The sequence below is a fragment of the Myotis myotis genome, unplaced genomic scaffold (assembly GCF_014108235.1).
Source record: "Myotis myotis isolate mMyoMyo1 unplaced genomic scaffold, mMyoMyo1.p scaffold_m19_p_2, whole genome shotgun sequence".
In the NCBI taxonomy this organism is placed as follows: Eukaryota; Metazoa; Chordata; class Mammalia; order Chiroptera; family Vespertilionidae; genus Myotis; species Myotis myotis.
In genome coordinates this window covers 105,303,077-105,330,955 of record NW_023416324.1, presented here as the reverse complement: position 1 = coordinate 105,330,955, position 27,879 = coordinate 105,303,077, and the positions used below count along the sequence as shown (strand labels likewise).

Sequence of the window (27,879 nt, the reverse complement as noted above, 5' to 3'; positions counted from 1 at the left end):
CACAGTGGCTATGGAGGTTACATTTGGCCACACTTGAGCTTCCATTGCATTTCTTTGATATAGATTAGTTTTGGTAGTGTTTGATGGGTGTTTGTTTTTCAAGCCAATTCCCCCTATCATCTCACTTTATCATTTCAGTTATTGTGGATAGATTGGATAAGGTACTAATTATAGTTGTTTAAATTATAATTTTGTTTGGTTAGAAAAGTTCTGCCTTCTCTTATTTCATTTTTCCTTTTACTTAGGTGACTTAGACTGTTAAAAATTTTTATTTTGAATATTTTTGTCATTTTTCTGTTTGGAAGATTAGGGACTGTGCATAAGGTTGAACTCTTGTTTTTAATTATAGGAATTTCCAAACATACACAACAGGAATCTAATTTTAACAGTCATCACATATGGCCAGTCTTGTTTCATCTTTATTCTCCTTCTCCATTGCCTTCCATCCAACCCCAAATAATGTTGAAACAAATTGAAAACACTGTATCCTTTAATTGTGTAAATACTTTTGTACCTGTCTCTAAATTATATGGACTTTAAAACAATCAATATCATTAGCATGTTAAAAATTTAGTAATATCTGAATATCAACAAATATCCAATTAGTGTTCAGATTTCCTTAATCTTCTCATATATCCCTTTTGCAGTTAGTTTTTCAAATTACAACCCAACAGAAGTCCATGATTTACCTTTGGTTGAATTATCTCTTAATTCTGTTAATATATGTAACAGTTTCCCTTCCTTTTTTTTCACATTTGTCATTGATTCTCTAGGTCAGGGGTGGGCAACCCCCGGCACGCGTGCCAAACATGGCACGCCAGTAACTTTTGCTGGCACGCGAAACCCTCTCTTATAATCTTCCATTTACAATTTTTTTCTTAATATCGACTTTCTTATTTTTCAGATAAATTCAGTGTAGGTGCATCTTAGATAAATAAATAATTTTACATAACAAGTTATCTCAAAGACCATAGACATGGATTGACAAGAGAAGGGAAGAGCAATTTCTATGCCTCTGCCTTAACTCTCCCTGCCTTCCTAGATCCGACCAGTGTTTTGGTTTCAGCCTCAGATGCAACGGGTTTTTGTTGACAAGATAATCGCCTCACCTACTTATTCAAAATTTAACTCTATAAAAATGAAACCTTCTTTCTCGCTTTGCCCACTGGTACTAAGGAAAGGGGAATAAATTTCTATGTTTCTCTTGGCAGCAAAAGTCCCACTGATAATATCAAACAGAGTCATAAAGTTTTCTGTCATACTATCAGTGTACATGTATACATTAAAAAATAAATGTATTTTTCATCATCGTATACTGTGTTTTTGTCGCTCGAATGAATTTTATTATTTCTTCAAGGTTCTTCACATACATACACCTTAAGAGATATCAAGTAGGCATAACATGTTCTCAAAAAATTAGGGTTGGCACGCAGAAGAATTTTGAGTCAGAGATTTTTCTGGTTTTGGCACGCACTCACAAAAAGGTTGCCCACCCCTGCTCTAGGTCAATTGTCTTGTCTTTTCATTTTAGATAAATTTATAGTGTGAATTTTAGTGAAACCTAAAGTATGTATATCAAATGTAGGTTAATTTTTTTGACAAGAACACTTCATAAATGGTGAGCAAGTTAGACTTTTGAGTTGGTTGGAGAGCTTGGGAGTGGTACATGTCAGCACTTTCTTCTTCTATTTCCCCCAATTGAGTAAGATTTATTTCTCATCACAGTAATGATACTGATTATCAGGTGAGAGGAAACAGGTGTTTATGTATAATGTTATTCAACATACCTTCATTTAACAAAATTACTTACTAGTATATATTTTTTTTTTTTGTAATTAGCAACAGTATTGGAACAGCAGGAGTCTTCATTTAGCATAAGATTGCCAGCCTACACTTTTTTAGTTTTGCCTTCTGAGCCATTGCATTAGGTAACATCTCTCTGCTCAAGGGTCTGGCCAACATTACTTTTCCTGTTAAGAATACTGAAATAAATCCTTGCTGTTAATTTTATATTGGAAATGGTAAGCATAAAATCTATTCAGTCAAAATCTAAACTTATAGCTAATTTTTATGATTTATATCGAAAAAGATAAGAAAGAAAGCTACATTTAAATAGTCATATTACAGAGAAAAGAAACTTTAAAAAGCATGTTCTTTACTTTTATAAAATAAAACTTAGTGTTCACTATTTCAAATTTTCTTCTGAATGGCAATATGTCAGATTTTCTTAATCAGGTACTGTTTGAAACATTACAAATCATTTTTTAAAAATAAAAAAATAGTAAATTGAAAAAGTACTCTTAGTATTTATTTACTTGGGGCCTGACTTCTTTATGAAAATGACTTATTTTTCCTTGAGTATTTATTTATTTATCAGAATGGTGAGAAATTTCTTAACAGAAAAAAAGTCATCTGAGAATGCTGATATTTATTTTCATGGAACTATTTTTCTTTTTGGGTTGACTAATGAATGTTTGACTGTACTCTTTATATATATTGCACTTATTTATGCTCTGTGGTTTAAATTATTTTCAAATTTTGATGATTACCTTGGGTTATATGCAATTGTTTTTAATTGATTTCTTTAATGCTACTTTATTGGCACTAAGTGCTGTTGTCAATGATTGTATACTGGTTAGGGGACACTTAAGACAGTCTGAATTTTTTTTTCTTATTTATAACAGGCAAATGAGAATCAAATCATATAGCTCTGTTCCAGTGCCCTGAATGTCAAAAAGATGTTAGTTTGGCTTTCTTAGTCCACTGGTCATCCTGTATACTCAGGTTAAAAAAAAAAAAGTCCTAGCACACTTGGCACTTGCTGATGCAGTTGTTTCTTTTATGTATTTTAAGACATGTCTTTTCCTAATAAGCATTTTCTTTAATAGTTTCTATAGGTATTTTGAAATGACTCCTTAAATCTATCTACTGCTCTACTAAGAGGGAGTGTTTTGTTAGACTGAAAATAATAATCCAATATAAAATGGGGATTGAAAGCTTTGTATTTATCAGGGCAGTGCTGACTCTGGTTCCTTTTATTTTATTTTTAAAGTATTACATATGTCTCCTTTTCCCCCCATTGACCCCTTCCTGGCCACTCCCACCCCCCAGGACAAGCCCCCACCACCCCAGTGTCTGTGTCCATTGGTTATGCTAACATGCATGTATTCAAGTCTTTTGGTTGAACTCTTACCCACCTGCCGCCATCCTCCCCGGCCTTCCGTCTGAGGTTTGATGGTCTGTTTGGTGTTTCTCTGTCTCTGGATCTATTTTTGTTCATCAGTTTATGTTGTTCATTATATTCCACAAATTAGTGAGATCATGTGATACTTATATCTTTATCTGACTGGCTTATTTCGCTTAGCATAATGCTCTCCAGGCCCACCCATGCTATTGCAAATGGTAAAAGTTCCGTTTTCATAGCAGTATGGTATTCCATTGTGTAGATGTACCACAGTTTTCTAATCCACTCATCTGCTGATGGGCACTTAGGCTATTTCCAAATCTTAGTTATTGTAAGTGGTACTGCTATGAACATAGGAATGCATATATCCTTTTTGATTGGTGTTTCTGATTTCTTGGGATATATTCTTAGAGATGGGATTACTGGGTCAAATAGGAGTTCCATTTTTAACTTTTTGAGGAAATGCCATACTGTTTTCCACAGAGGCTGAACCAGTCTGCATTCCACCACCTTTTTTTCCACATCCTCGCCAGCACTTGTCATTTGTTGATTTGTTGATAGCCATTCTGACAGGTGTGAGATGGTGTTTGCATCTCTCAGATGATTAGTGACTTTGAGCATGTTTTCATATGTCTCTTTGCCTGTATGTCCTCTTTTGAAAAGTATCTATTTAGGTCCGTTACCCATTTTTTTGATTGGATTCTTTTATCTTCCTTTTGTTAAGTTGAATGAGTTCCCTGTAAATGTTGGAGATTAAACCTTTATTGGAGATAACATTGGCAAATATGTTCTCCCATGCAGTGGGGTTTCTTGTTGTTTTGTTGATGGTTTCTTTTGCTGTGCAGAAGCTTTTTATTTTGATATAGTCCCATTTGTTTATTTTCTCCTTAGTTTCCATTGCTCTAGGAGCTGTATAAGTAAAGATGTTTCTTTTATTCTTTAAGAAAAAACACAAAGTGTTGAGGGTGATGTAAATGTTGCTTTTGTAGACTTATCATATACAAAAGTTCATTAATAGGAAGAAAAAAGTAAGATTCTGTTTCTAAGTATATGCTCCCAATTTATCATAACTTATTTTTTAAAATTAAGACCAGTCTCATGATTGGATCTTTTATTTTTGTACATGCTAGTGTTTTGAGTAATAGCATGTGATTCCAGACCTCATTGATGTGTGTAATAAATCAGTGATGATTTATAGGTGACAGTGAAGCTGGTTGATTAGATAATACCTAAGAGAGTCTATCTTTACAGATAAAAATTTTGTGTATTTTATGGAAGTGATTTTTTTTTAGGGTTGAAAATATTGTCAAGAGTGTGCTTTTCCAAAAACATCATTGCACTTTCTTACCAGTAAAATGATTTCTTTTCTGTGGTTCATCATTTGGCAGTAGTATAACCAGCTTGAGGTGCCTATTTATCCAACAGCTCTTTGTTTATCCTTATGTATATTAATAAACTGGAGCATTCCCATGGGTGCAAATGATTGTAAAGTGGGAGTATTTAACTTCTTTCTTGGTAAACCATCTTATGATATTTCCTTCTATCTTTCCAGATAAATTATTAGTCATAACTATAGCAACAAAAGAAAATGATGGATTTCATCGGTTTATGCAGTCAGCCAAATACTTCAATTATACTGTGAAGGTATGGTATAACTTTAATTCATGGAGACATTAAAATGTGTGCCTAAAGTACATTTTTATAACAATAGTAACAAGGGAAGTGTAATCCAAAGGAGGAAGGTGAAATTTGGTTACATAGTTGCTATTAAATTTTATATATACTTGATTGTTTTAAAGATAAATTTTGGCCTTATTAATACTCTGCCACTCAGACAATAATACTTGTTAATGCTTTGTATAAACATGTTTATAAAATAACAGAAAATATGTTTATACTAGTGTCCTGGTGCATGAAATTCGTGCACAGAGGGGGGGGGGCTCCTTCAGTCCAGCCTGCACCCTCTCCAATCAAAGAAACCTTGGGGGATGTCTGACTGCCGGTTTAGGCCCAATTCCTGTGGGATTGGGCCTAAACTGGCAGTTGGACATCCGTCTCACAATCTGAGACGACTGGCTCCTAACCGCTCACCTGCCTCCTGCCTGATCACTCCTAACTGCCCTCCCCTGCTGGCCTTATCTCACCCCCAACTGCTTTCCCCTGCTGGCCTGATCTCGCCCCCAACAGCTCTCCCCTGCCAACCTGATCTCAACCCCAACTGTTTTCCCCTGCCTGCCTGATCACCCCTAACTGCCTCTGCCTGCCTGATCACTGTTAACTGCCCTCCCCTGCTGGCCTGATCTCACCCCAAACTACCCTCACCTGCTGGCCTGATAGCCCCTAACTGCCTCTGCCTTGGCCCCCACCACCATGGCTTTGTCCGGAAAGAAGTCAGACATCTGGAAGATGGCTGGTTGACCCGGTCTAATTAGCATATTACCCTTTTATTAGTATAAATCAATTATATTGAATAGGATTGCTTAAATGGGAGGGGGGAAGAAGCCTTTTTCAGCAGGAGGAGATGCTCTTGGCAGATAAAAATACCTAGTCCCTATATCTGGACTGATAGCCAGCCATATGCACTATACTGCCAAACCGGTCATTAAAAAATTTAACTGCTTTCTTACACCTTACACCAAACAGCTGTTGATCTTAAAACCCTCCTCAGCCCCCACCTTAGGTTCTGCCTTCGAAGTTCACCCAGATTAGGTTCTGATTGGTTGGTTACTATGCCAGTCAGCATCAGAAGTTCCGCCTCCTAGGCAGCCATTGGCTCCTCACAGTTCACTCATATTTGGTTTTGATTGGTCAGTTTCTATGCCATTCAGCATCTCCAGGCCTATCTCTGGGCCTGATCAGAGAGGCGGGGCTGATGAGCAGCCCCCACGGAGGCCTGGAGAGAAAGAGAACTACAGCTGCTGGCGAAGTCCTGAGAGAAAGAGAGAGGCAACAGCTGATCAACAGCTGCCACGGAGGCTGCGGATCAGACCCTGCCTCTCTCCAGGCCTGATCCGCAGCCCCCTCAGCAGTCAGTGCTGGGTCGCCATGCCCTCAGCAGCGGCAGTCAGTGCTAGGTCACCACAGCCACCCAGCACTGACTGCAGGACTGACTTCCAGTGTTTGGTCAAGCCTTTGGTCGGTCGTTATGGACCTTGAGTTTTTATATATTAGGATAGGATGGTTCTCAGAGTTCATCAGCATCATCTGGGAAATAGAAATAATGACTTTCAGATGCCACCCCAGACCTGCCAAATCAGGAACTCTGGGAGCAGGATGTATAAGTCTGTGTTTTAACAAGCCCTCCATGTGATTCACATGCAGGGTCTAGTTTGAAACACTGATTTAGTGGAATGAAAGGAGAAAATTGAGCAGAATTGAGGCTACTATAGTGCACTGTACAGAGACTCTCTCAGATAGGCCTGGGCACGGTATTACTGAGGTATTGGAGAAGTCCAAGAGGGCTGTAGAATGAAAGTGTAATACTAATAAATCTTCAGGCCAGAGGCAGCCACTTTTTGTTGTTGTTGGTAATCCATACCAGAGGATATATTTTCCATTGATTTTTAGAGAGTGGAAGGATAGAAGGAAGGGACTGAAGGAAAGTGGGAGGGAGGAGAGAAACATTGATGTGAGAGAGACACATCGATTGGTTGTCTCCCGCATATGCCCCAACAGGGGATCTAAACTGCAACCCGGGTACATACTCTTGACTGGGAACTGGACTTGAAATCCTTCCATCCACAGGCTATCACGCTAACCACTGAGCACACCAGCCAGGGCAGGAGCCCACTTTTTTAAAAAATATCTTTTCATTGATTTTAGAGAAAGGGGAAGGAAGAGAGAGAGATAAGAAACATTGATGAGAGAGAAACAACATTGATTGGCTGCCTCCTGCATGCCCCCTACTGGGGATAGAGCTCACAACCTGGGCATGTGCCCTGACTGAGAATTGAACCAGTGACCTCTTGGTTCATGGGTCAGTGCTCAACCACTGAACCACAGAGGCCTGGCAGGAGGCCACATTTTAGGGCCAAAACTAAAATATCTATTAGACTAGCCTCAGTATGAATCCAGATTCACATTAATTTGTTTTCTTGGTTAGCCTTTTTCCTCCAACCTTCATGAAATGATAACTAGAGAAGTAAGGTTGAGAGCCCATGGGCTTTGCCAGCCAGATTTATATTTGGTTCAATGCTAAGTAAAATTGAAACTAATACTATTTATTTTCTAAATGTACTTTATCCTTTTCTTTTGTATTTATTTTTTTATTTCATTCCTCCTTAATTTCAAAAATCTCCAAGAATATTATTATTTTGGGAATTTCAGTCTTCAGATGAAACAAAGATACAAGGTTTATGTTTGTGTCACCTTTTAATTCAGGAGGGATCTACTTATTGAGAACAGCTCCAAGTTTAGTTCTGATAAATTGTGCTTAGGCAATTTCTTGCATAGGTGAATTACTGTTAAGCTTTTGAGGGTAATGTATAAAGAAGGGAATGCTTGATTGATGCCCCCACCCCTTATGTTTCCTTCATAAACCTATTCTGGTTCAGTAGGAAAACTGTCTATGGCCCTATCAGGAGTCACTGAGCTTCAAGGGCTTTCAGTGTTTCTCATACTGATTTCCTGCCCTATTGAAAAGTGTTATGGAAACTCTCTTCATTTTTTTTTAAATCTGGACACATAGAAATAAAATATGAGAAATAATTTCTGTGACGCCCCACCTCCCACCCCTCTCCCAGATTAGAGTCTACTTTGAAATGATAAAATTGGGAATAGTATTTTTATGGGGTGAAGACATTAAAGAATTATGATCTGACTAGGTATCACGTTGTTTGCTTTCTAGTTTCATGACTTAGTGAAATGTTTAAAAAGTGGTTACTGTGTAATACTATGCAAGTTACTGATGACTTACAGTTTTTATAGTACTATCATTTGAAATTTTGCTCAAGGATGAAATGTTGATTTTATTTATAGGTCCTTGGTCAAGGAGAAGAGTGGAGAGGTGGTGATGGAATTAATAGCATTGGAGGAGGCCAAAAAGTGAGATTAATGAAAGAAGTTATGGAACATTATGCCAGTCATGAGGACATGGTTGTCTTGTTTACTGAATGGTAAGAAAAATAACCTGTGATTTTTAAGTCTACATTAAATTATTTTTAAAAAGAGTTGAAATTCATATGTGTAGATTACATATTAAATAATTTTATTCACAAGGAATCATTGTTTTAAGAAGTAGGTTTTACTTATAATTATAAAACCATGGTCTGACATAGTTATGTAATATGATCAAATCTGATGAGTTACCATAAATACCAATGAGAAAACATGGCAGGAGCTAACACTTTTGGAAATTTGTGTTTTAATCTTGATTTAGAGAAAGAGTAAAGATCATGTTGAACTTTTCTATTGAGAGTAACTCAAGGGATTCTGGTCAACCAGGAGGAAGTAGTTCATTTAAAGTTGTAAGTGAGAAATAAGAAAACCTGTGTTTATTGAAAAAGAAAAGCCTTTCCAATGTGTAAATATCTTTTTATATGTGGCTCTACTTTGCTTCTATTTAATTTTGAGTGTCTACTGTCTTTTTTTACCTTCCTACATGTTTTTAATAATGTCATGAGGCACTAGTGGTTGCCACCTTTTTCCACTTTCTGTACCTTTTTTAAACTTTTATGTTTTGGTCATTGATTGCTCATTTGAAATGCTCTTGCACTTTCTCCTCTAACTTAGGAAAGTTTATTTATATCTCTACCACAATTTGAACATCTAAAACCACAACTGATTGCAGATGAAAGTAAGACTAATGCTTACTTAGTATACATGCAAATATGTAAATAGAAAAGGCATAAATTTTGAAAGTAAAATGTATGCAGTGAACTCCTAGTGCCATCAACACTTAAAAGTTTTGAAAGGGTCTATATACTTGCATCTCTAAAATTTTCCTAATAACTAGTACACACAAAAAAAATAAGTCCTGCTTATAGTTACCTATTCTTGCAATATGAGATGTAGCATAGCTGATGTTAGCTTGTGTATTGGGAATTTTTCTATTATTAAATATACTTTTACCCTTGGCAAAAGAGTAGGAAGCTTATAATGTGCTTAGGTTATATATTGAGTATGTTTTGGTTTAAAATTACTGTGGATTTCAAACAACCATTTTGGTAAGCTTGAACTTGCCACATGTAGATTTCGATTTTGACCTTGAGGTAGACTCTCCTTGTAAAAGTTACCTATCACATATTAGTGATGCTTTTAGAAAGAACTTTTGCTCTGTCTTTACCCTCCTATCCCATACCCTGTCCCCTTATCTAAGATTTAGACTTGAAATAAACTGGTTTAATAAGGGGCCAATGTGTTTCTAATAAGGGAAGTGACAAAGAAATACCTGGAGACTCCTTAAAGTTACATTTGTTTATTTAGATGATACTTTAAGACCCCGCTTGATAAAAAAAGACTGCAACAAAATTTTAATAGAAGGTCACTGTGTACCAGGCATTATTAGTGTTTAAACTATATTAGTGAACCAAATAGACAATATTTCTGACACCTTTTTCTGTAAGAATAGCAAGCTAACTGAAAACATGCAGCCTCACCCCAGCCAAGCTATTATCTAAGAAGAAAATCATTAACATTTTCTTTATCACCCATCTATGTTTTGGAAAAATCTAGCAATGAAGAGCAAGTAATCAAGGAAGAAAGGGGTGGATAGTTGGTGCCACTTTAGAGCTCTTTTTTCTCTATTTTTTAAAAAAATAACACCCTTTTTAAAAAATATGTTCAGAATGATTAATACAATTGAAAATTATTATGAATGAATGAGAAATGAATTAGGTTGTTTAATATAAGATACCCATTCTATTTAATATAATTGCTAATCTAATCAAGCTTACATCTGGTTGAGTTTAGAATTAAGAACACATTAATTTTAATAAATCAAACAAATTCCTATTTCTTACATGATTTATTTTGGACCATTCAACTGTGATAGTTTTATGAAAGCATGGGTAACTATTATATGAAAAAAATACAAATATTTATGTACTTAATGGTCTAGATAGGCTCCTTTAAACAACTAGAGGCCTGGTGCACAAATTTATACTCCAGTGGGGTCCCTTAGCCTGGCCTGTGGGATTGGGCTGAAACTGGATCTCCAACATCCCTTGAGGGGTTCTTGGATTGTGAGAGGGTGCAGGCCAGGCCGAGTGACCCCCACCGGTGCACAATCAGGGCCGGGGAGTGATGCGGGAGGTTGGCCAACCAGGGAGGGACCATGGGAGGGCTCCAGGGCATGTCCGGCCTATCTTGCTCAGCCCCAATTGGCCGGACGCAAGAAGCAAGCTAACCTACTGGTTGGAGCATCTTTCCCCTGGTGGTCAGTGCACGTCATAGTGACCGGTTGAGTGGCTTTAGCATATCATTAGCATATTACACTTTGATTGGTTGACTGACTGGATACTTAGCATATTAGTCTTTTATTATATAGGACTAGAGCCCCGGTGCACGAATATTTGTGCACTGGTTGGGGGGGGGGGTCCTTTAGCCCAGCCTGTGCCCTCTCACAGTCTGGGACCCCTTGGGGGATGACCATCTGCTGGCTGAGGCCTGCTCCCCAGGGGATTGGGCCTAAGCTGGCAATCAGACATTCCTCTGGCAGCCTGGCAGCCCTCAGGGGATGTCCACTTGCCAGCGGGGAGCACACCTAAGCTGCAGTGGGACATCCTTAGCGCTGCTGAGGAGGCAGGAGAGGCTCCCACCGCCACCGCTGTACTGGCAGCCATCAGCCTGGCTTGTGGCTGAGCAGAGCTCCCCGCTGTGAGAGTGCACTGACCGCCAGGGGGCAGCTCCTGCATTGAGCATCTGCCTCCTGGTGGTCAGTGTGTGTCATAGTGACCAGTCATTCCCAGTGGTTCTGCTGTTAGGGTCAGTTTGCATATTACCCTTTTACTATATAGGATAGAGGCCTGGTGCACGGGTGGGGGCCGGCTGGTTTGCCCTGAAGGGTGTCCCGGATCAGCGTGGGGGTCCTGCTTGGGTGCCTGGCCAGCCTGGGTGAGGGGCTGATAGCTGTTTTCATGCTGCCCACACACCCTTCAGGGTGGGGGTCCCCACTGGGGTGCCTGGCCAGCCTGAATGAGGGGCTGAGGGCTGTTTTCAGGCTGCCCGCACACCCTTCAGGGTGGGCATCCTCACTGGGGTGCCTGGCCAGCATGTATGAGGGGCTGATGGCTGTTTTCAGGCTGCCTGCACCCCCTTCAGGGTGGGGGTCCCCACTGGGGTGCCTTGCCAGCCTGGATGAGGGGCTGAGGGCTGTTTTCAGGCTGCCCGCACCCCCTTTAGGGTGGGTGTCCCTACAGAGGTGCCTGGCCAGCCTGGATGAGGGGCTGAGGGCTGTTTTCAGGCAGACCAAGCCTGCAACTGAAGCTCCCAGTCTCTCCTTTTTTCTTTTTTTTTTTTATTCTGGGATTTATCAATTTATCAATTGAAACTTTGTTGTGGCTCCAGCTCCAAGACTGGCTGGCTGAAAGCAGGTACCTGGGTTTTTTTTAGCTTCTATAATTGCAACATTGTTGCACCCGGAGCTCAGAGCTGGGCTGTGGCCGGTGGGGAACCTTGTCTTCCTCCATCGCCAGGGCAACCAAGCCTCATGTTCGCTTCAGCTGTGTGGCTGCCGGCCGCCATCTTGGTTGACAGTTAATTTGCATATCACCCTGATTAGCCAATGGGAAGCATAGCGGAGGTATGGTTAATTATCATGTTTGTCTATTATTAGATAGGATTATGTAGGACTAGCCTCTAGTCCTACAATGAGATACCATCTCACACCTGTCAGAATGGCTATCATCAACAAATCATGCACCTTGAATTCATGCACGTTGAAAGGAACTTGGGCCGCGAGACTGCAGTGGATACACGGGCGGGTCTCAGCCCATCCTCCATGCCCCCACTCGGCCCTTCTTTCTGCAACCCCTGGTCCTCTGTCTGCCTCCAGCCCCACTCCCACCAATGGCACTCCCATGCGCTGACAGCGCCTGGCCCACTTGCACCCGCTGACAGCACCAGCAGCGGGTATGAGCAGGGCCGGCGCCGTATGTGACTGTGAGTGGCAGCTGCTGCCCAGTCGCCCCACAGGAGCAGGGGTAGTTGAAGAAGCCCTCAGGGGTGATCAGAGCCAGCAGCCATCACTTGCACCCGCTGACTACGCCGAGTGATCGGGACCGGTGCCAGGCATCGGCAGTGGGTGAGAGGGGCAGCTCTGCCGCCAGCTGTAAGTGTGAGTGGGGCCAGCACTGGCAGAAGGTGCGAGCACTGGGCAGGACCGCAGCCGGCGGGAACAAAGAATTTTCAGTAACCACCAGAGGCTCCCCCTGATGACAGCGACCAGTGACCCACCTTGGTCTGGTGCCCCCACTCATCTGCTCCATCTTGCCATGACCAATGCCTGCCATGTTCCATGCTTTGCCACCTGCTGCCAACACCTGCCATATTCCACCCATGCCCCAGGTGGTCAACGCACATCATAGAGACAGGTTGTTTGGTTGTTCAGTTGTTCTGCTGTTCAGTCTATTTGCATATTTGCCATTTATTATATAGGATAAGAAACCATAAACAATACTACAAGAAAGCCCACTGCATGGGAGAACATATTTGCCAATGCTATCACTGAAAAGGGTTTAATCTCCAACATTTACAGGGAACTCATACTACTTAACAAAAGGAAGATAAACAATCCAGTCAAAAGATGGGCAAAAGACCTAAATAGATACTTTTCAAGAGGGCATACAGAAGGCCAAGAGACATATGAAAACATGCTTAAAGTCACTAATCATCTGAGAGATGCAAATCAAAATGACAATGAGATACCATCTCACACCTGTCAGAATGGCTATCATCAACAAATCAACAAATGACAAGTGCTGGTGAGGATGCGGAAAAAAGGAACCCTCTTGCACTGCTAATGGGAATGTAGACTGGTGCAACCACTATGGAAAACAGTATGGAGTTTTCTCAAAAAATTAATAATGGAACTCCCATTTAAAACAATAATTTTTTAAAGTATAATTTATATACATGACACACACTAATTTTAAGTGTTAAATATATTAATTTTGGTAAATTTACAGAGTTGTGCAATTTCATCAGTACTCAATTTTAGAACATTTCCAAACTCCAGAGTGATTTCTTGAATCTCATTTAGATAGGCTTTTTTGAATTAATTTGAGCACAATTTTATTTGTTAAAACTCATATTTGTTTAAACTGCTTTAAACAAGGGCCTGGGCATTTTGAGTTGTATAATAAGGTACTTTTAGAATTATTTTCAAAAGCTTATATTCTTTTCTGCTAGTCACATTGATGACCGAATGACCTAATTATTATATAGTGACCAGGTTTTTAAATTTTATTTTTGTTATTTTTAAATATATTTTTATTGATTTCAGAGAGGCAGGGAGAGGGAGAGAGAGACAGATAGAAGCATCAATGATGAGAGAGAATCATTGATTGACTGGCTCCTGTACACCCCACACTGGAGATCAAGCCCAAAACCTGGGCATGTGCCATGACCGGGAATCGAACCATGACTTCCATGTTCATAGGTCGATGCTCAACCACTGAGTTATGTAGGCTGGGCTTCCTTATTTCTTTTTAATATGTCTTTATTGATTTTAGAGAAAGGAAGGGAGAGGGGTAGAGAGGAACACTGATGAGAGAGACACATGGATCACTGCCTCCTGCATGCCTCCTACCTGTGATTGAGCCAGCAACCCAGGCATGTGCCCTGACCAGAAATCTAACTGGCGACCTCTTGGTTCATGGGTGGATGCTCAACCACTGAGTAACAGCAGCTGGGCATGACCAGGTTTTTAAAAAGAATTATAGGTAGCCTAGTATGTAAAAAGAAGAGTTTGAGTAGTTGTGAATAAATTTGATACACCCTAAATATTCCTGCAAACTTATTCTGTGACTAGGGGCTCAGTGCACGAATTCATGTACCTTGAAAGGAACTGTGGGCCACGAGGCTTTGGTGGGCACAGAAGCGGGTCTCAGCCCATCCTCCATGCCCCTTTCTGGCCCCTCCCACCATGGCTCCTGGTCCCCTGTCAGCTGGAAGCCCTGTTCCTGCCAGCACCGGCCCTGCTTGCACCTGCTGCTGGCGCAGAGTGATTGAGGCTGGTGCCAGCAGTGGGTGGAGTGGCGGTTGCTGCCCCGATCACCCCTCAGGAACAGGGGGAGGTGGAAAAGCCCTCCGGGGGTAACAGGGCCAGCAGCCACCGCTGGCACCCGGTGACAGCATCAAGCGATTGGGACCAGCACTGGGCTCCAGGCATTGGCAGTGGGTATGAGTGGCGGCTCTGGCACCAGCTGCGGGTTTGAGCAGTGCTGGCACCAGCAGTGGGTGTGAGAGGTGGCTCTGGCACCAGTAAGGAGTGTGACCAGGGCCATTGCCGGTAGCAGGTGTGAGTGCTGGGTGGGACCACTGCATGTGTGAGCAAAGGATTTTCAGTAACCACCAGAGGCTCACCCCAATGACAGCAACCAGTGCCCCGCCTTGGTCTGGTGCCCCCGCTGACCTGCTCCACCATCCTGCCATGGCCGACACCCGCCATGTTCCACGGTCTGCCACCTGCTGCTGACACCCGCCATGTTCTGCGCGTCATAGCGACCAGATTGTTCTGTTATTTGGTTGTTCCACTGTACAGTCTATTTAACTATTAGCCTTTTATTATATAGGATGAGCACAGTAAAATAAATATAAACCAGCATAGTAGATCCTAAATTAAGTATGTGGAAGAATCCTTTTGGGCTTCAGATAAATGTCTAATAAAAATTTTGGTTATTTGTTTTATTCTTTTTATTTTAGAATTATGAAAATTCTTTAGAAGAAAAGTAGTTGAAATAAAGTTGGTGCAATTAGTTGAATATGAATATATACTGAGCAGACATTTATATATTTTTGGCAGCACTAAGTATTGCACCATTAATCAGAATACAAATATGCTCAATTTGAAAGACTCCCAATTTATAAAATATTTGAAAGACCTTTCACTGGTGGTTATTTGCCTCACCAAAAAGAGTATTTTTTTTTAATGAAACATCTACTCAAGCATTTTGGTGTATGAAACTCATAGTTCATTTAGATATTTGTTTAAAGATGATTAAATTAACATTGTAATTTATAGGCTATTGCTAACTAACGATAGCAGTAAAGAAGACTACTAGAATGTCACTTAAACTAGAATGGTAGTCAATGTTACAATACAAAAGTTAATGTAGAATTAAAATGAATATAAAATCCATTATTGTAGTTTTATGAGTGGCTCCGTTTTGGAAGATTGATCCAGGCTGAAAATCTTGGTCACACAAATATTTGCTGTTAGGGTGTGTACCTCATCACTTTGATTCTATATTGCTAGCTTTATTCACTTATCAAATTGAATTGTAATTGTTTGTATGTGTCAGACAGTGAAGCTGGGGTCTGTATCTGATTTGCATGTTGTCAGGGTAAAAGCAAGGAATCAGTAAGTATTAGGTAAATTGCAGTAAAAGAGGGAGAAATAAAGTGGATGCTTTGAAACAAAATTTAAAGATTGTTCTTCATTTGTTTAGAGAAATAAATGACTTACAAAAGCAGAAAAACATTAAAATTTTCTAACTCTCAGAGATTGAAATTATTTAAAAAGTGAATTTAGATTATAAACTATGAAAATAATGCTCTTTCATATCAGCCAGTATTCATTTCTTTTGGCTGGTAATTAAGTCATATTTTGCTTAAAAAGTGAGATCAGTGAGCACAAACTGTGATCCAGGCATTGAACTTATCACTGCAGAAAAAGAGATAAGCACAGCTTCCACCCTCAAGGAATTCTCATAACTATTCTGCAAACAAAACTGAGCAAACCTAATTTGGAAGAAAAATATAGGTTTTATTTATTTATTTTTATTTTTATTTTTTATTTTGTTTTATTGCTTAAAGTATTACAAAGAGTATTAGATATGTCTCCTTATCCCCACCCCCACCCTTGACATTCCCCCAGCCTCCACTACCCCCCAGTGTCTTATGTCCATTGGTTATGCTTATATGCATGCATACAAGTCCTTAGGTTGATCTCATACCCCTCCTCCCGCCCCCCAACCCTCCCCAGCCTTCCCGATATGTTTTTATTGATTTCAGAAAGGAAGGGAGAGGGAGAGAGAGATAGAAGTATCAATGATGAGAGAGAATCATTGATTGACTGCCTCCTGCATGCCCCCTACTGGCGACCAAGCCCAAAATCCAGGCATGCGCCTTGACCAGGAATCAAACTGCAATCTCCTTGTTCCTAGGTCAATGCTAAAAACTGAGCCATGCCGACCAGACAAAAAATGAAGGTTTTAAAATTGTTTGGAATTTTAGCATAATTTCCTTAGAATCACCTACCTTTAGAAAATTGTGAAAGTTGACTTTATTGAATTATTTTGCTAATTGTGAAAATCTGTTTATGATTTTCTTATTGTCATGAGTATAATTTATATGTATTATTCTTCAGCTCTTCAAATTTCTATCTTATTTTATTGTACAAAATAAATATTTTATGACTCTCATAATTCAGGATACATATCCAGTATGTGTACATTTTATATTGTCTTACACTAGAGGCCCGGTACACAAAAATTTATGCACTTGGGCCAGGGGGCAGAGGGTCCCTCAGCCCGGCCTGTGCCCTCTCGCAGTCTGGGACCCCTCGGAGGATGTCCACCTGCTGGCTTAGGCCCACTCCCCGGGGGATCGGGCCTAAGCTGGCAGTCAGACATCCCTCTGGCAGCCCAGGAGCCATCGGGAGATGTCCACTTGCCAGCGGGGAACAGACATGAGCTGCAGTCAGACATCCTTAGTGCTGCTGAGGAGGCGGGAGAGGCTCCCGACACCACTGCTGTGCTGGCAGCTGTCAGCCTGGCTTGTGGCTGAGGAGAGCTCCCCCTGTGGGAGCGCACTGACCACCAGGGGGCAGCACCTGCATTGAGCGTCTGGCCCCTGGTGGTCACTGTGTGTCATAGTGACCAGTCATTTCCAGTTGTTCTGCTGTTAGGGTCAATTTGCATATTACCCTTTTATTATATAGGATGGAAGCCTGGTGCATGGGTGGGGGCCGGCTGGTTTGCCCTGAAGGTCGTCCCAGATCAGGGTGGGGGTCCTGCTGGGGCACCTGACCAGCCTGGATGAGGGGCTGAGGGCCGTTTTCAGGCTGCCCACATCCCCTTCATGGTGGGGGGGGGTCCCACTGGAGTGCCGGGCCAGCCTGGGTGAGGGGTTGATGGCCATTTTAAGGCTGGCCATGCCCCCCAGTGACCCAAACTCCCAGGCTCTCCTTTTTTTTCTGGGAGTTATTTATCTTCTATATTTGAAACTTTGTAGCCTTGAGTGGAGCCGAGGGCTGGTGGGAAGCCTGGATTCCTCCATCATTGGGGCAACCCAAGCTTCCTGCTCACTCCAGCTCCATGGCCGCTGCAACCTTAGTTGGGTTAATTTGCATACTCGCTCCTGATTGGCTGGTGGGCATAGATTGTGGGTGTATTGGAGTGGCAGGGTGACAGAGTGATGGTTAATTTGCATCTTTCTCTTTTATTAGTGTAGACTAGAGGCCCGGTGCACAAAAATTTGTGCACTCGGGGTGGAGGGGGGGTCCCTCAGCCCAGCCTGTGCCCTCTCACAGTCTGGGATCCCTCAGGAGATAACGACCTGCTGGCTTAGGCCTGCTCCCGGGTGGCAGAGGGCAGGCCCAATCCCTAGGTGCAGCCCCTGGTCAGGCTCAGAGCAGGGCTGATTGGGGAGTTGGGGCGCCACCCCCTGTCATGCACAGAGCAGGGCGGATTGGAAGGTTGCAGTGCCACCCTCGGTCACGCTCAGGGTAGGGCCGATTGGAGGGTTGGGGCGCTTCCCCCTGTCCCACTCAAGGCAGGGTTGATGGGGAGGTGACAGTGCCGCCCCCTGTCACACACAGAGCAGGGCCGATCAGGGGTTTGCGGAGCTCCCCCTATCACTCACAGAGTAGGGCCAATAGGGGAGTTGGGGCACCGCCCCCTGTCACACACAGAGCAGGGCGGATCAGGGGGTTGGGGTGCTGCACCCTGTCACACTCAGGGCAGTGCCGATGGGGAGGTTATGGCTCTACCCTGTAACACACAGAGCAGGGCCCGTGGGGGGGGGTGCCACACCCTGTCACACACAGAGCAGGACTGATCAGGGGGTTGGGGTGCCGCATCCTGTCATACACAGAGCTGCAGGGTGATCAGGGGGTTGGGGAGCTCCCCCCTATCAGGCACAGAGCAGGGCTGATCAGGGGGTTGGGGCGCCTTCCCCTGTCACGAACAGAGCAGGGCGGATAGGGAGGTTGTGGCCCCACCCCCTGTCACACACAGAGCCGCAGGGCGATCAGGGGTTTTGGGCGCTACCCCGTCACGCTGATCACGGTGCTGGGAGGCCTCGCGGCTCCGTTGATCCCGGTGCTGGGAGGCATATTACCCTTTTACTATATAGGATAGAGGCCTGGTGCACGGGTGGGGGCCAGCTGGTTTGCCCTGAAGGGTGTCCTGGATCAGAGTGGGGGTCCCGCTGGGGTGCCTGTCCAGCCTGGGTGAGGGGCTGATGACTGTTTGCAGCTGGTCACACCCCCTTCAGGGTGGGGGTCCCCACAGGGGTGCCTGGCCAGTCTGGGTGAGGGGCTGAGGGCTGTTTTCAGGCTGGGGTGACTGAAGCTCCCAACCGCTCCTTTTTTTCTTTTTTTTTTTATTTCTGGGCCAGCTTTAGCTCTGAGTGTTGGCTCCAGCTCTGAGGCTTGGCTCCAGCTCTGAGGCCTCGGCTGCTGAAAGCAGGTGTCTGGTTTGTTTGGGTTCTATAATCAAAACACTGTTTCAACTCCAGCTCTGAGATCCTGGCTGGCTGAAAGCAGGTTTCTGGGGTTTTGTTTAGCTTCTATATTTGTAACAACGTTTCAAACTGCAAGCTCAGAGGCTGGCAGCGGCAGGCGGGTAATGTTGGCTTCTTCCATCACTGAAGCAAGCAAGCCTCATGTTTGCTTCAAGCTTCCTGGCTACCAGCCGTCATCTTGGTTGGCAGTTAATTTGCATATCACCCTGATTAGCCAATGGGAAGGGTAGCAGAGGTATGGCCAATTACCATGTTTCTCTTTTATTAGGTTAGATAGTTTATACAAAAGACAGAGTAAAAATTTTCTGAAAGCAGAGCTTTTCAAGTATGATGGCTATACTTTTAACACACTATGCCAGATTTATCTGATAGACTTCTCCATTCCTAAAATGATGACAAAGTTTGCAGACATAAAGAACCTTATCATTAGTGATGGACAACAGTTTATCCTATCTAATAATAGACAAACATGGTAATTGACCATACCTTTGCTATGCTTCCCATTGGCTAATCAGGGCAATATGCAAATTAACTGCCAACAAAGATGGCCGTTAACCACCAACAAAGATGGCAGTTAATTTGCATATGTAGGCACAATGCTGGGAGGTGAAAGGGGAAGGATGGAAGAAGCCACCTGCAGCTGACAGTAATCGGAGACCCAGGCAGCTGGCAAGAGCCGGGGGGCAGGGCAAAGGTGGCCCTGGGGGCAGACTTTGCCCTGCCCCCTGGCCTGATTGGAGAACCAGGCCGACTTTGCCCCATCCATGATCAGAGAACCGGGCCCCCATTGCCCCGATCTCCAGCGGTGATCAGAGAACCGGGCTGCCTTTGCCCCGCCCCCAGCCGGTGATTAGAGAAGCCGTGCGGGGCAGGGAAGAGGTAGCCCTCACCCCTACGTAGATTGCGAGCACCTTTCAAAATGCGTGGGTAAAACCCCTTGAGACCGGGTCCTGACCACCATGTAGATCGCAAGCACCTTTCAAACTGCATGGGTAAAACCCCCTGAGACCGGGTCCTGGCTGCCACATATATCGTGAGCACCTTTCAAACTGTGTGGGTAAAACCCCCTGAGACCAGGTCCTGACCGCCATGTAGATTGCAAGCACCTTTCAAACTGCACAGGTAAAACCACCTGAGACTGGGCCCTGACCGGTACGAGCCACAAGCACCTTTCAAACTGCGTGGGTAAAACCCGCTGAGACTGGGTCCTGGCTGCCACGTAGATTGCGAGCACCTTTCAAACTCCAAACCCCCTGAGACTGGGTCCTGGCAGCCACATAGATTGCGAGCACCTTTCAAACTGCAAATCCTCTGAGACCGAGTCCTGGCCACCACGTAGATCGCGAGCACCTTTCAAACTGTGTGGGTAAAACCCATGAGACCGGGTCCTGGCCTCTACGTGCTGCCACGTAGATCTTGGGCAGCCAGCAGCTGCCTCTTCCCTTCCCTCCCTTCCCCCCCCCCCACCTCCCCCCCCCCCCCCCCGCTGGTGATTGGAGAAGTACCTGTTTTGTTTTTTTTAAAGTATCTGTATTTTTAATAATTTCTTGACATGGTAAAAGAATTTTACATTACAATCCAAGGGTGGTGGGTAAGGAGAAGGAGCAGCAGAACAATCCAACAAATAAAAAAGGAAACAGAAATGCATGGTGGAAGGGATTTGAAGGGTGGGTAGGGGCATTGCCCAACTAAAATGCAATTGGTTTGTTACTGAGTACTATTCATGGGAAGACAGTATCCTGACTCCTTCTCTATACAGCATATTAGGAGTAAATATGATGTATTGAGGTGGAAATATGATTAGGGGTTGGAAGACAGACAGGGAAAGAAGAAGTCAGAAATAGACACTGAGAGAGTTATTGGCTGGCTGGCTGCAAATACTGACTCTCCAATAGTGATAGAATAAAAAGTGGGGGATATCTCTGGAAGATTCAAGAGATAGGGGGCAACTCTTCTATGGTTTTGACTTGCCCAGCAGATTCCCACATACACACATGTACATGCCTATGTTTGCATGCACACACATATACACATAACTGACTGCCCTCCCTGGAAGCACAGAAGAAGAAGAATCTGCCCACCTTTGGTCCAGGCCCAAGCGCCTGTGGCTGGCTGCAGCCCAGGAGACCGACAAGCCATCCACCCGAGGTCCCAGGGTGCAGCCACCCGGAGAAGCTGCCAGCCCTGTGGTCCAGGCTGCCAGCACCTGTGGCCAGGGAAATAGGTTCCCTCTTCTCCTACTTCAGTCATTACTTCAATATTCCCCTTCTGAATTTCTCTCCTGTGCTGCAACCCAACTCCACTTTTCATCGGAAGGATACAGAACAGAGAGAGCAGTGTTAAAAGCTTACATTTTTAAGCCAGTAAGTTTGGTACTTAAACATATAAATGGAAAACAGAGTCCTTAAGGTAACAAAGGCTACAAAAGACAGGGACAGCTCATGACCTATTATATCCAGCAATCCATATGGGGACTGAAAACTTTGTAATGATGACAATTAGTGAAGATATGAATCAACTAAAATAGTTGACAGGGACAATTCTTCCATCTTTGAAAATATCTACATCAAATCTGTTTAAATAGATTTTCATCTGCATAATATAACACATTCTGACAAGACCACCACCACCACCAATGTGGTCAGTGTTGTGCCGAAAAATGTTTAATAACTGAGGGATTTCCCCCCCCCCCAATTGCACAAATTTTTGTGCACCGGGCTACTAGTCCTATATAATAAAGAGATAATATTCTAATTAGACTGGACAGCAGAACAACTGTCCAGATGACCTTTCGGATGACTGTCCGGATGACCTGGATGAATCTGGGGCTGTGAGGTCCGAGCCCCTTGCACGAATTTTGTGCATCGGGCCTCTAGTTATATTATGATGAAGGAAAGCCAAAACACATCAAAGTTGTCTGTCTTTATACTGATTCCCCCCCTTTTCTTTGAAGGAAAGATTGAGTCATTAGCTGTTACTTAAATGTATCGCGCTGCCTTCTGGCTCATCCAGAATAGTGAAGTACTTCTAGAAGTTACATAGGAAATTCATGACTTATTTTTTCAAATAGTTCAGATGTTCTTATTAATATTTACTGAGCGTGTTAGTGGGTATGTTGGAAGGAGGAAGGAGCAGATTGCATGCAAAAGAAGCATTGGATGTTTATGTATATTTAGATAGATATATGGTACTCCCGTATGACAGTAATTTGTTTATGTGTAGGTATATGTGTGTGTATGTATACATACATATGTATGTGGGTATGTATATTTATGTGTGTGTGTATGTGTATATATGTATTCTCCTCCCCCCCCCAAAAAAAAAACTGATTGTTTACTCTGGGAATTTTGGTTTTTGAGTAAACATGTATTAAGCATATGTTAAGTAGAAAATATGGGGGGCTTACTTGGACAGAAACCTTCTCCTCTGCATACATTTTTCTATTCATAGTTCTCTATATCTGTCATGTTCTAGCTACATAATAATATATTCTGGGGATTAAAAAAAGTTTATTTCTTGCCTGGATGAATACATAGTGTGCACTAAATATGTGTTAGATTCTAAGTACTCATGTTGCAGAGATTATATTTAACTATCATTTTAAAACTAAAGGGAGATTTTCATTAATTAACCATATATTAAAATTTATTTAAAAAATAAAGAGGCTGACCCAGCCACAAGTGCTGGTGACTATGGTGCTGCAAATAACCAGCAGCTGGAGCAGTTTGTTGTCTTCCCACCATTGTCTCAGCTGCCTCTGCTAGGTGTTATTCCAGCACTAGGCCACTCCCCCAAATTAATCTAGAGAAAATGACAATCCAGCCAAACCATGTTGAAACAATTATATTCCATTTGGAAGAAAATCCTCACAATGATATTTCATTTAAAATATGGTACCTACTTTTCCCTGGCTGATGTGGCTCAGTTAGTTGGAGTGTTGTCCTGTGCACCAAAAGGTTGCTGGTTTAATTTATGGCACATACCTAAGTTGTGGGTTTGATCCCCAGTCAGGACGCCTGTGGGAAGCAACCGATCATTGTTTCTCTCTCCCTCTCCCTTCCTTTCTCTCGAAAAAAAGAAAAGTTTAAAAAAGGACCTACTTTATACAAGTTGATTCCTTCCATTTCCTCCAAAATGTCTAGAATAATTTAATCATTCCCACTTCTGAAATTTAATTTAATTACTTCCACTGTGATTTTATTGTGATTTATTCTGCAGGTTCAACTGGGAGGACATTATCAACTTTTTCAGGGGTGTGAGGGTGGTTTCATAATATTGGTTTGTGGTACTAATTATCTATAGACATTATTAAAGGCAGCATTATCAGGTGTGTTGCTACTTGTATGCTTCACTTTCATCAACTTTAAGCTTTTAAACACTAGCCACTACTACTTTGGATGATTATAACTTTTGGGTTAAGTGATGATGAAGTGTTGAATTGGGGAGGAACAAATAGAGAAATAGGGAACACTTCGTTGTTTTTTTTCTAAATACCCAGCTTCTTGTTGAAACTTGGGATTAATTTATTCATTTACTTGTTCAACAAATACTTATTGACTATCTTCAAAATCCAAGGTTAGAGGAATACACAGATAAATAAAGATTTAGATATGACATACGAAAGAAAACCATGCAGTCTGGTCCTGGCACAAAACGAAAAAACGTTCTTTGAAAGGGGAGAGGTGTGGAAGTTAAGAGGAAGGGAATGATCTTTTCCATTTAGGCTGATGAAGTATAGATTTGAAGAGGAGGTGACATTTGAAATGGGCTTGAGGTTGAATGGTTTGGACCTGTTTGGGAAAAGACATGCTAAGCAAAGGAAACACCATGAGTAAAGACATGGATGAGAGATCAAATAATTTAGTTTGTCTTTATAACAGGTTATTTAATGGAAAGTTATTAATATGAGGTTGATTCATTTAGACTACTCCATAGGCCAGGTTGGGAAACTGTTCTCTGGCCCACTGCCTGCTTTTGTGAATAGTTTTATCAGAACACAGCTATGCCCATTTGTTTACATATTTCCTGGCTGCTTTTGTACCATAACAACAGAGTTGAATTCTTGCAACAGAGACCATTGGGAACCACTGATCTAGTCTGAGACAGTCACAGAATGGTTTTCAGGAGAGGTGTCAGTCCTTATTAGAAGTGGAAAGGGGATGGTAAACATGGAGTCTTGTGGGCTTTTGAATTAATCTAGTCCAGAGTCTTCTAGTGGGAATGGAGAGGATTTGAATGCTAAATAGATTAAGTGTATTAAATCAATGGCATTTGACAAACAATTTGAAGAGAGAAGGCAAGGGAGAGAAAGGGAGGAGGCAAGGTTGCATGAAAGATTTTCAGTTTGGGTGACTATGGTTGATGATGCTACCGAAACAGGGAAGACAGAAGGACAAATGACTGTAAAAGTTTCAGTAACCCATTTGAGAATCAAATCGTGACCTTCTGGTTCATAGGTCAACACTCAACCATTGAGCTACGCCAGCTGGACAAAAAATAAAATTATTTTAAATTATAGATTGGTGTAAACTCAAAGGGGACTTTTTCTCCTGCTGCCCCCCCCATTATTTCAGTCCCTTTTATCTAGTAATGATATTAATTTTTGTTAACTTTATTGATTGCGTTAATTTTTTTTACTTAATTTTTATTTTTTACAATAACTTGATGAGATAGATGCTATTTTCTCTTTGATTTTATACATAAAGAACTGAAGCATAAACAGTTTATGTAACTGACTTGGTTAAGGTTATACAGATAGCAAGTGGCAGAGCTAGGATTTGAATAAAAAAATAATACTAAAAATTAAAAAAAATAAAGAAAAAAAATTTAAATTAAAGATAAAAAATAAAAAAGTGAAGTGTTGTTCACTTTAGCTGTTTTAATGCCCCATAAGGGCTAGTTTAAGACCCCACTATTCTCTTCTGTCTGCCACTTCTCAGTTTCCTGTTAGGCAGTCAGCACCCTGTTGAAGTACCAAGGGATCCACCACTCCTCTGTTTGTGTCTACCTCCACAGCCTTGGCTGCAAGCAGGTAGGACCAGTCTGTCCCCTTTGCCTGTCTGCCTGCTGTCAATCCTAATCACTCAAGCATCTGTTTCTGACAGGGCTTTAGGTGGAGGTGGTGCTATATTGCTTTCTGGAACTGAACGGCCCCTTTTTAACCCAGTCCCTGAGGGCGCTTCAGAGTCTTTGTGTCCTTTGTACAGCTCAAGGTGTAGGCTGTGTGTGACTGTATTAGCTGTCTTGAGCAAGGGTCCTCAAACCACGGCCCGTGGGCCACATGCAAATACAAATATTGTATTTGTTCCCGTTTTGTTTTTTTTACTTCAAAATAAGATATGTGCAGTGTGCATAGGAATTTGTTCATAGTTTTTTTTTAAACTATAGTCCAACCCTCCAACGGTCTGAGGGACAGTGAACTGGCCCCTGTTTAAAAAGTTTGAGGACCCCTGGTCTTGAGGCTGCTTGGAGGGACTGGCTCTTCAGGAAAAAAATTGAAAAGCAGGAGAGCCTAAAGGAGCTTTGGGACAAAACAAAATGAAACAGCATCTACATAATAAGGGTGCCAGAAGGAGAAGAAGCTGAAAAAGGAATAGAAAACCTGTTTGAAAAAATAATGACAGAAAACTTCCCTGATTTGGGGAAGAAAAAAGACGCACAAGTCCAAGAAGCACACAGAGTCCCAAACAAGATGAACCGAAAGAGATCGGCACCAAGACACATCATAATTAAATTGGCAAACATCAATGACAAAGTAAGAATCTTAAAGGCTGCCAGAGAAAAACAAAGTTACCTATAGGAATTTCCCTTTAGACCAGCTGTCTCCAAACTTACACACCTCACGGACCACCAGTGGTCTGTGGACCATTGGTTGGCGAACGCTGCTTTAGACTATCAACTGATTTCTCAACAGAAACACATCAGGCCAGAAAGGAATGGAATGACATATACAGAGTGATGGAAAGCAATGGACTGAATCCAATAATACTGTACCCAGCAAGGCTATCATTCAAACTTGAAGGCGAAATCAGGACCTTGACAGACAAAAAAAGGCTAAGGGAGTTTATTACAACCAAGCCCGCAATGTAAGAAATACTAAAGAGACCACTGTAAAAAGAACAAATAGAAAGAGAAGAAGGAACACAGGCATAAATAATAAAAATAGCAACAAACAAGTACCTATCAGTAATAACCTAAAATGTAAATGGATTAAATGCTCCAATCAAAGACATAGGGTAGCTGAAAGGATAAGAAAACATGACCCTTATATTTGCTGTCTACAAGAGACCCACCTCAGAACAAAAGACTCACACAGACTGATAGTTAAGGTATGGAAAAAAAATTTTCAGGCAAATGGAAATGAAAAAAGAAGCTGGGGTAGCAATATTTATATCTGACAAAACAGACCTCAAAGGGAAGTCCATAACAAGAGGTATGGAGGGCCACTTCATAATACTAAAGGGAGCAATTCAGTAATAGGATATAACTCTGGTAAACATATATGCACCCAATATAGGAACACCAAATACATAAAAAAACCTCTGGAAGATATTGAGGGAAAGACTGATAGCAATAAAATCATAGTAGGGGACTTTAATACCCCATTGACACCACTGGAAAAATCCTCTAAAAAAATCAGCAAAGAAATAGGAATAGTAAATGACTTACTAGATCAGATGGAACTAGTTGACATCTTTAGAACATTCCACTCCAAAGCTACAGAATATATATACATGCTTTTTAATTATTGTTTAAAGTATTACATATTTCTCCTCCCCCCACATTGACTCTTCCCGCAACTTCCACCCCTGAGGGCAAGCCCCCACCACCCCAGTGTCTGTGTCCATTGGTTATGCTAATATGCATGCACACAAGTCCTTTGGTTGATCTCTAAACTCCCTACCATTTGTCTCTGGATGTATTTTTGTTTATCAGTTTATGTTGATCATCATATCCCACATATGAGTGAGATCATGTGATATTTATCTTTCTCTGACTACCTTATTTTGCATAGCATAATGCTCTTCAATTCCATCCATGCTGTTGCAAATGGTAAAACTTCCTTCTTTTTTATAGCAGTGTAGTATTCCATAGTATAAATGTACCACAGTTTTTTAATCCACTCATCTGCTGATGGACACTGAGTCTCTTTCCAAATCTTAGCTATTGTAAATTGTACTGCTATGAACATAGAGGTTCATATAGCCTTTCTGATTGGTATTTCTGGTTTCTTGGGATATATTCCTAGAAGTGGGATTACAGGGTCAAATGGAAATTCCATTTTTAATTTTTGGAGGAAACTCAATACTGTTTGCCACAGTGGCTGCACCAGTCTGCATTCCCACTAGCAGTGCACGAGGGTTCCTTTTTCTCCACATCCTCACTAGCACTTGTGGTTTGTTGATTTGTTGATGATAGCCATTCTGACACGTGTGAGATGGTACCTCATTATTGTTGTGATTTGCATCTCTTGGATGATTAGTGACTTGGAGCATGTTTTCATATGTCTCTTGGCCTTCTGTATGTCCCCTTTGGAAAAATGTCTCTTTATGTCCTTTGCCCATTTTTGGATTGGATTGTTTATCTTCCTTTTGTTAAGTTGTAAGAGTTCTCTGTAAATTTTGGATATTAAACCCTTATCTGAAATAGCATTGGAAAATGTTCTCCCAGGCAGTGGGTTTTCTTGTTGTTTTGTTGATGGTTTCTTTTGCTGTTCAGAAATATTTTATTTTTATGTAGTCCCATTTGTTTATTTTCTCTTTAGTTTCCATTGCCCTAGGAGCTGTATT

At 41.9% G+C, this 27,879-nt stretch overlaps 1 protein-coding gene across 5 annotated transcripts in view; it reads left to right on the top strand.

Moving 5' to 3' along the window:
• Positions 1–27,879, top strand: part of PLOD2 (procollagen-lysine,2-oxoglutarate 5-dioxygenase 2) — a 302,336-nt gene that overhangs the window by 98,538 nt on the left and 175,919 nt on the right. For 4 of the 5 annotated variants that reach the window (XM_036349575.1, XM_036349574.1, XM_036349576.1 and 1 more), the window contains exons 2-3: positions 4,737–4,828; positions 8,162–8,298. In XM_036349575.1, the coding sequence (XP_036205468.1) occupies positions 4,737–4,828; positions 8,162–8,298 (229 nt within the window). Of the gene's footprint in view, positions 1–1,839; positions 2,022–4,736; positions 4,829–8,161; positions 8,299–27,879 lie in introns of all 5 variants that reach the window. The other variant, XM_036349578.1, reaches the window with a different exon arrangement.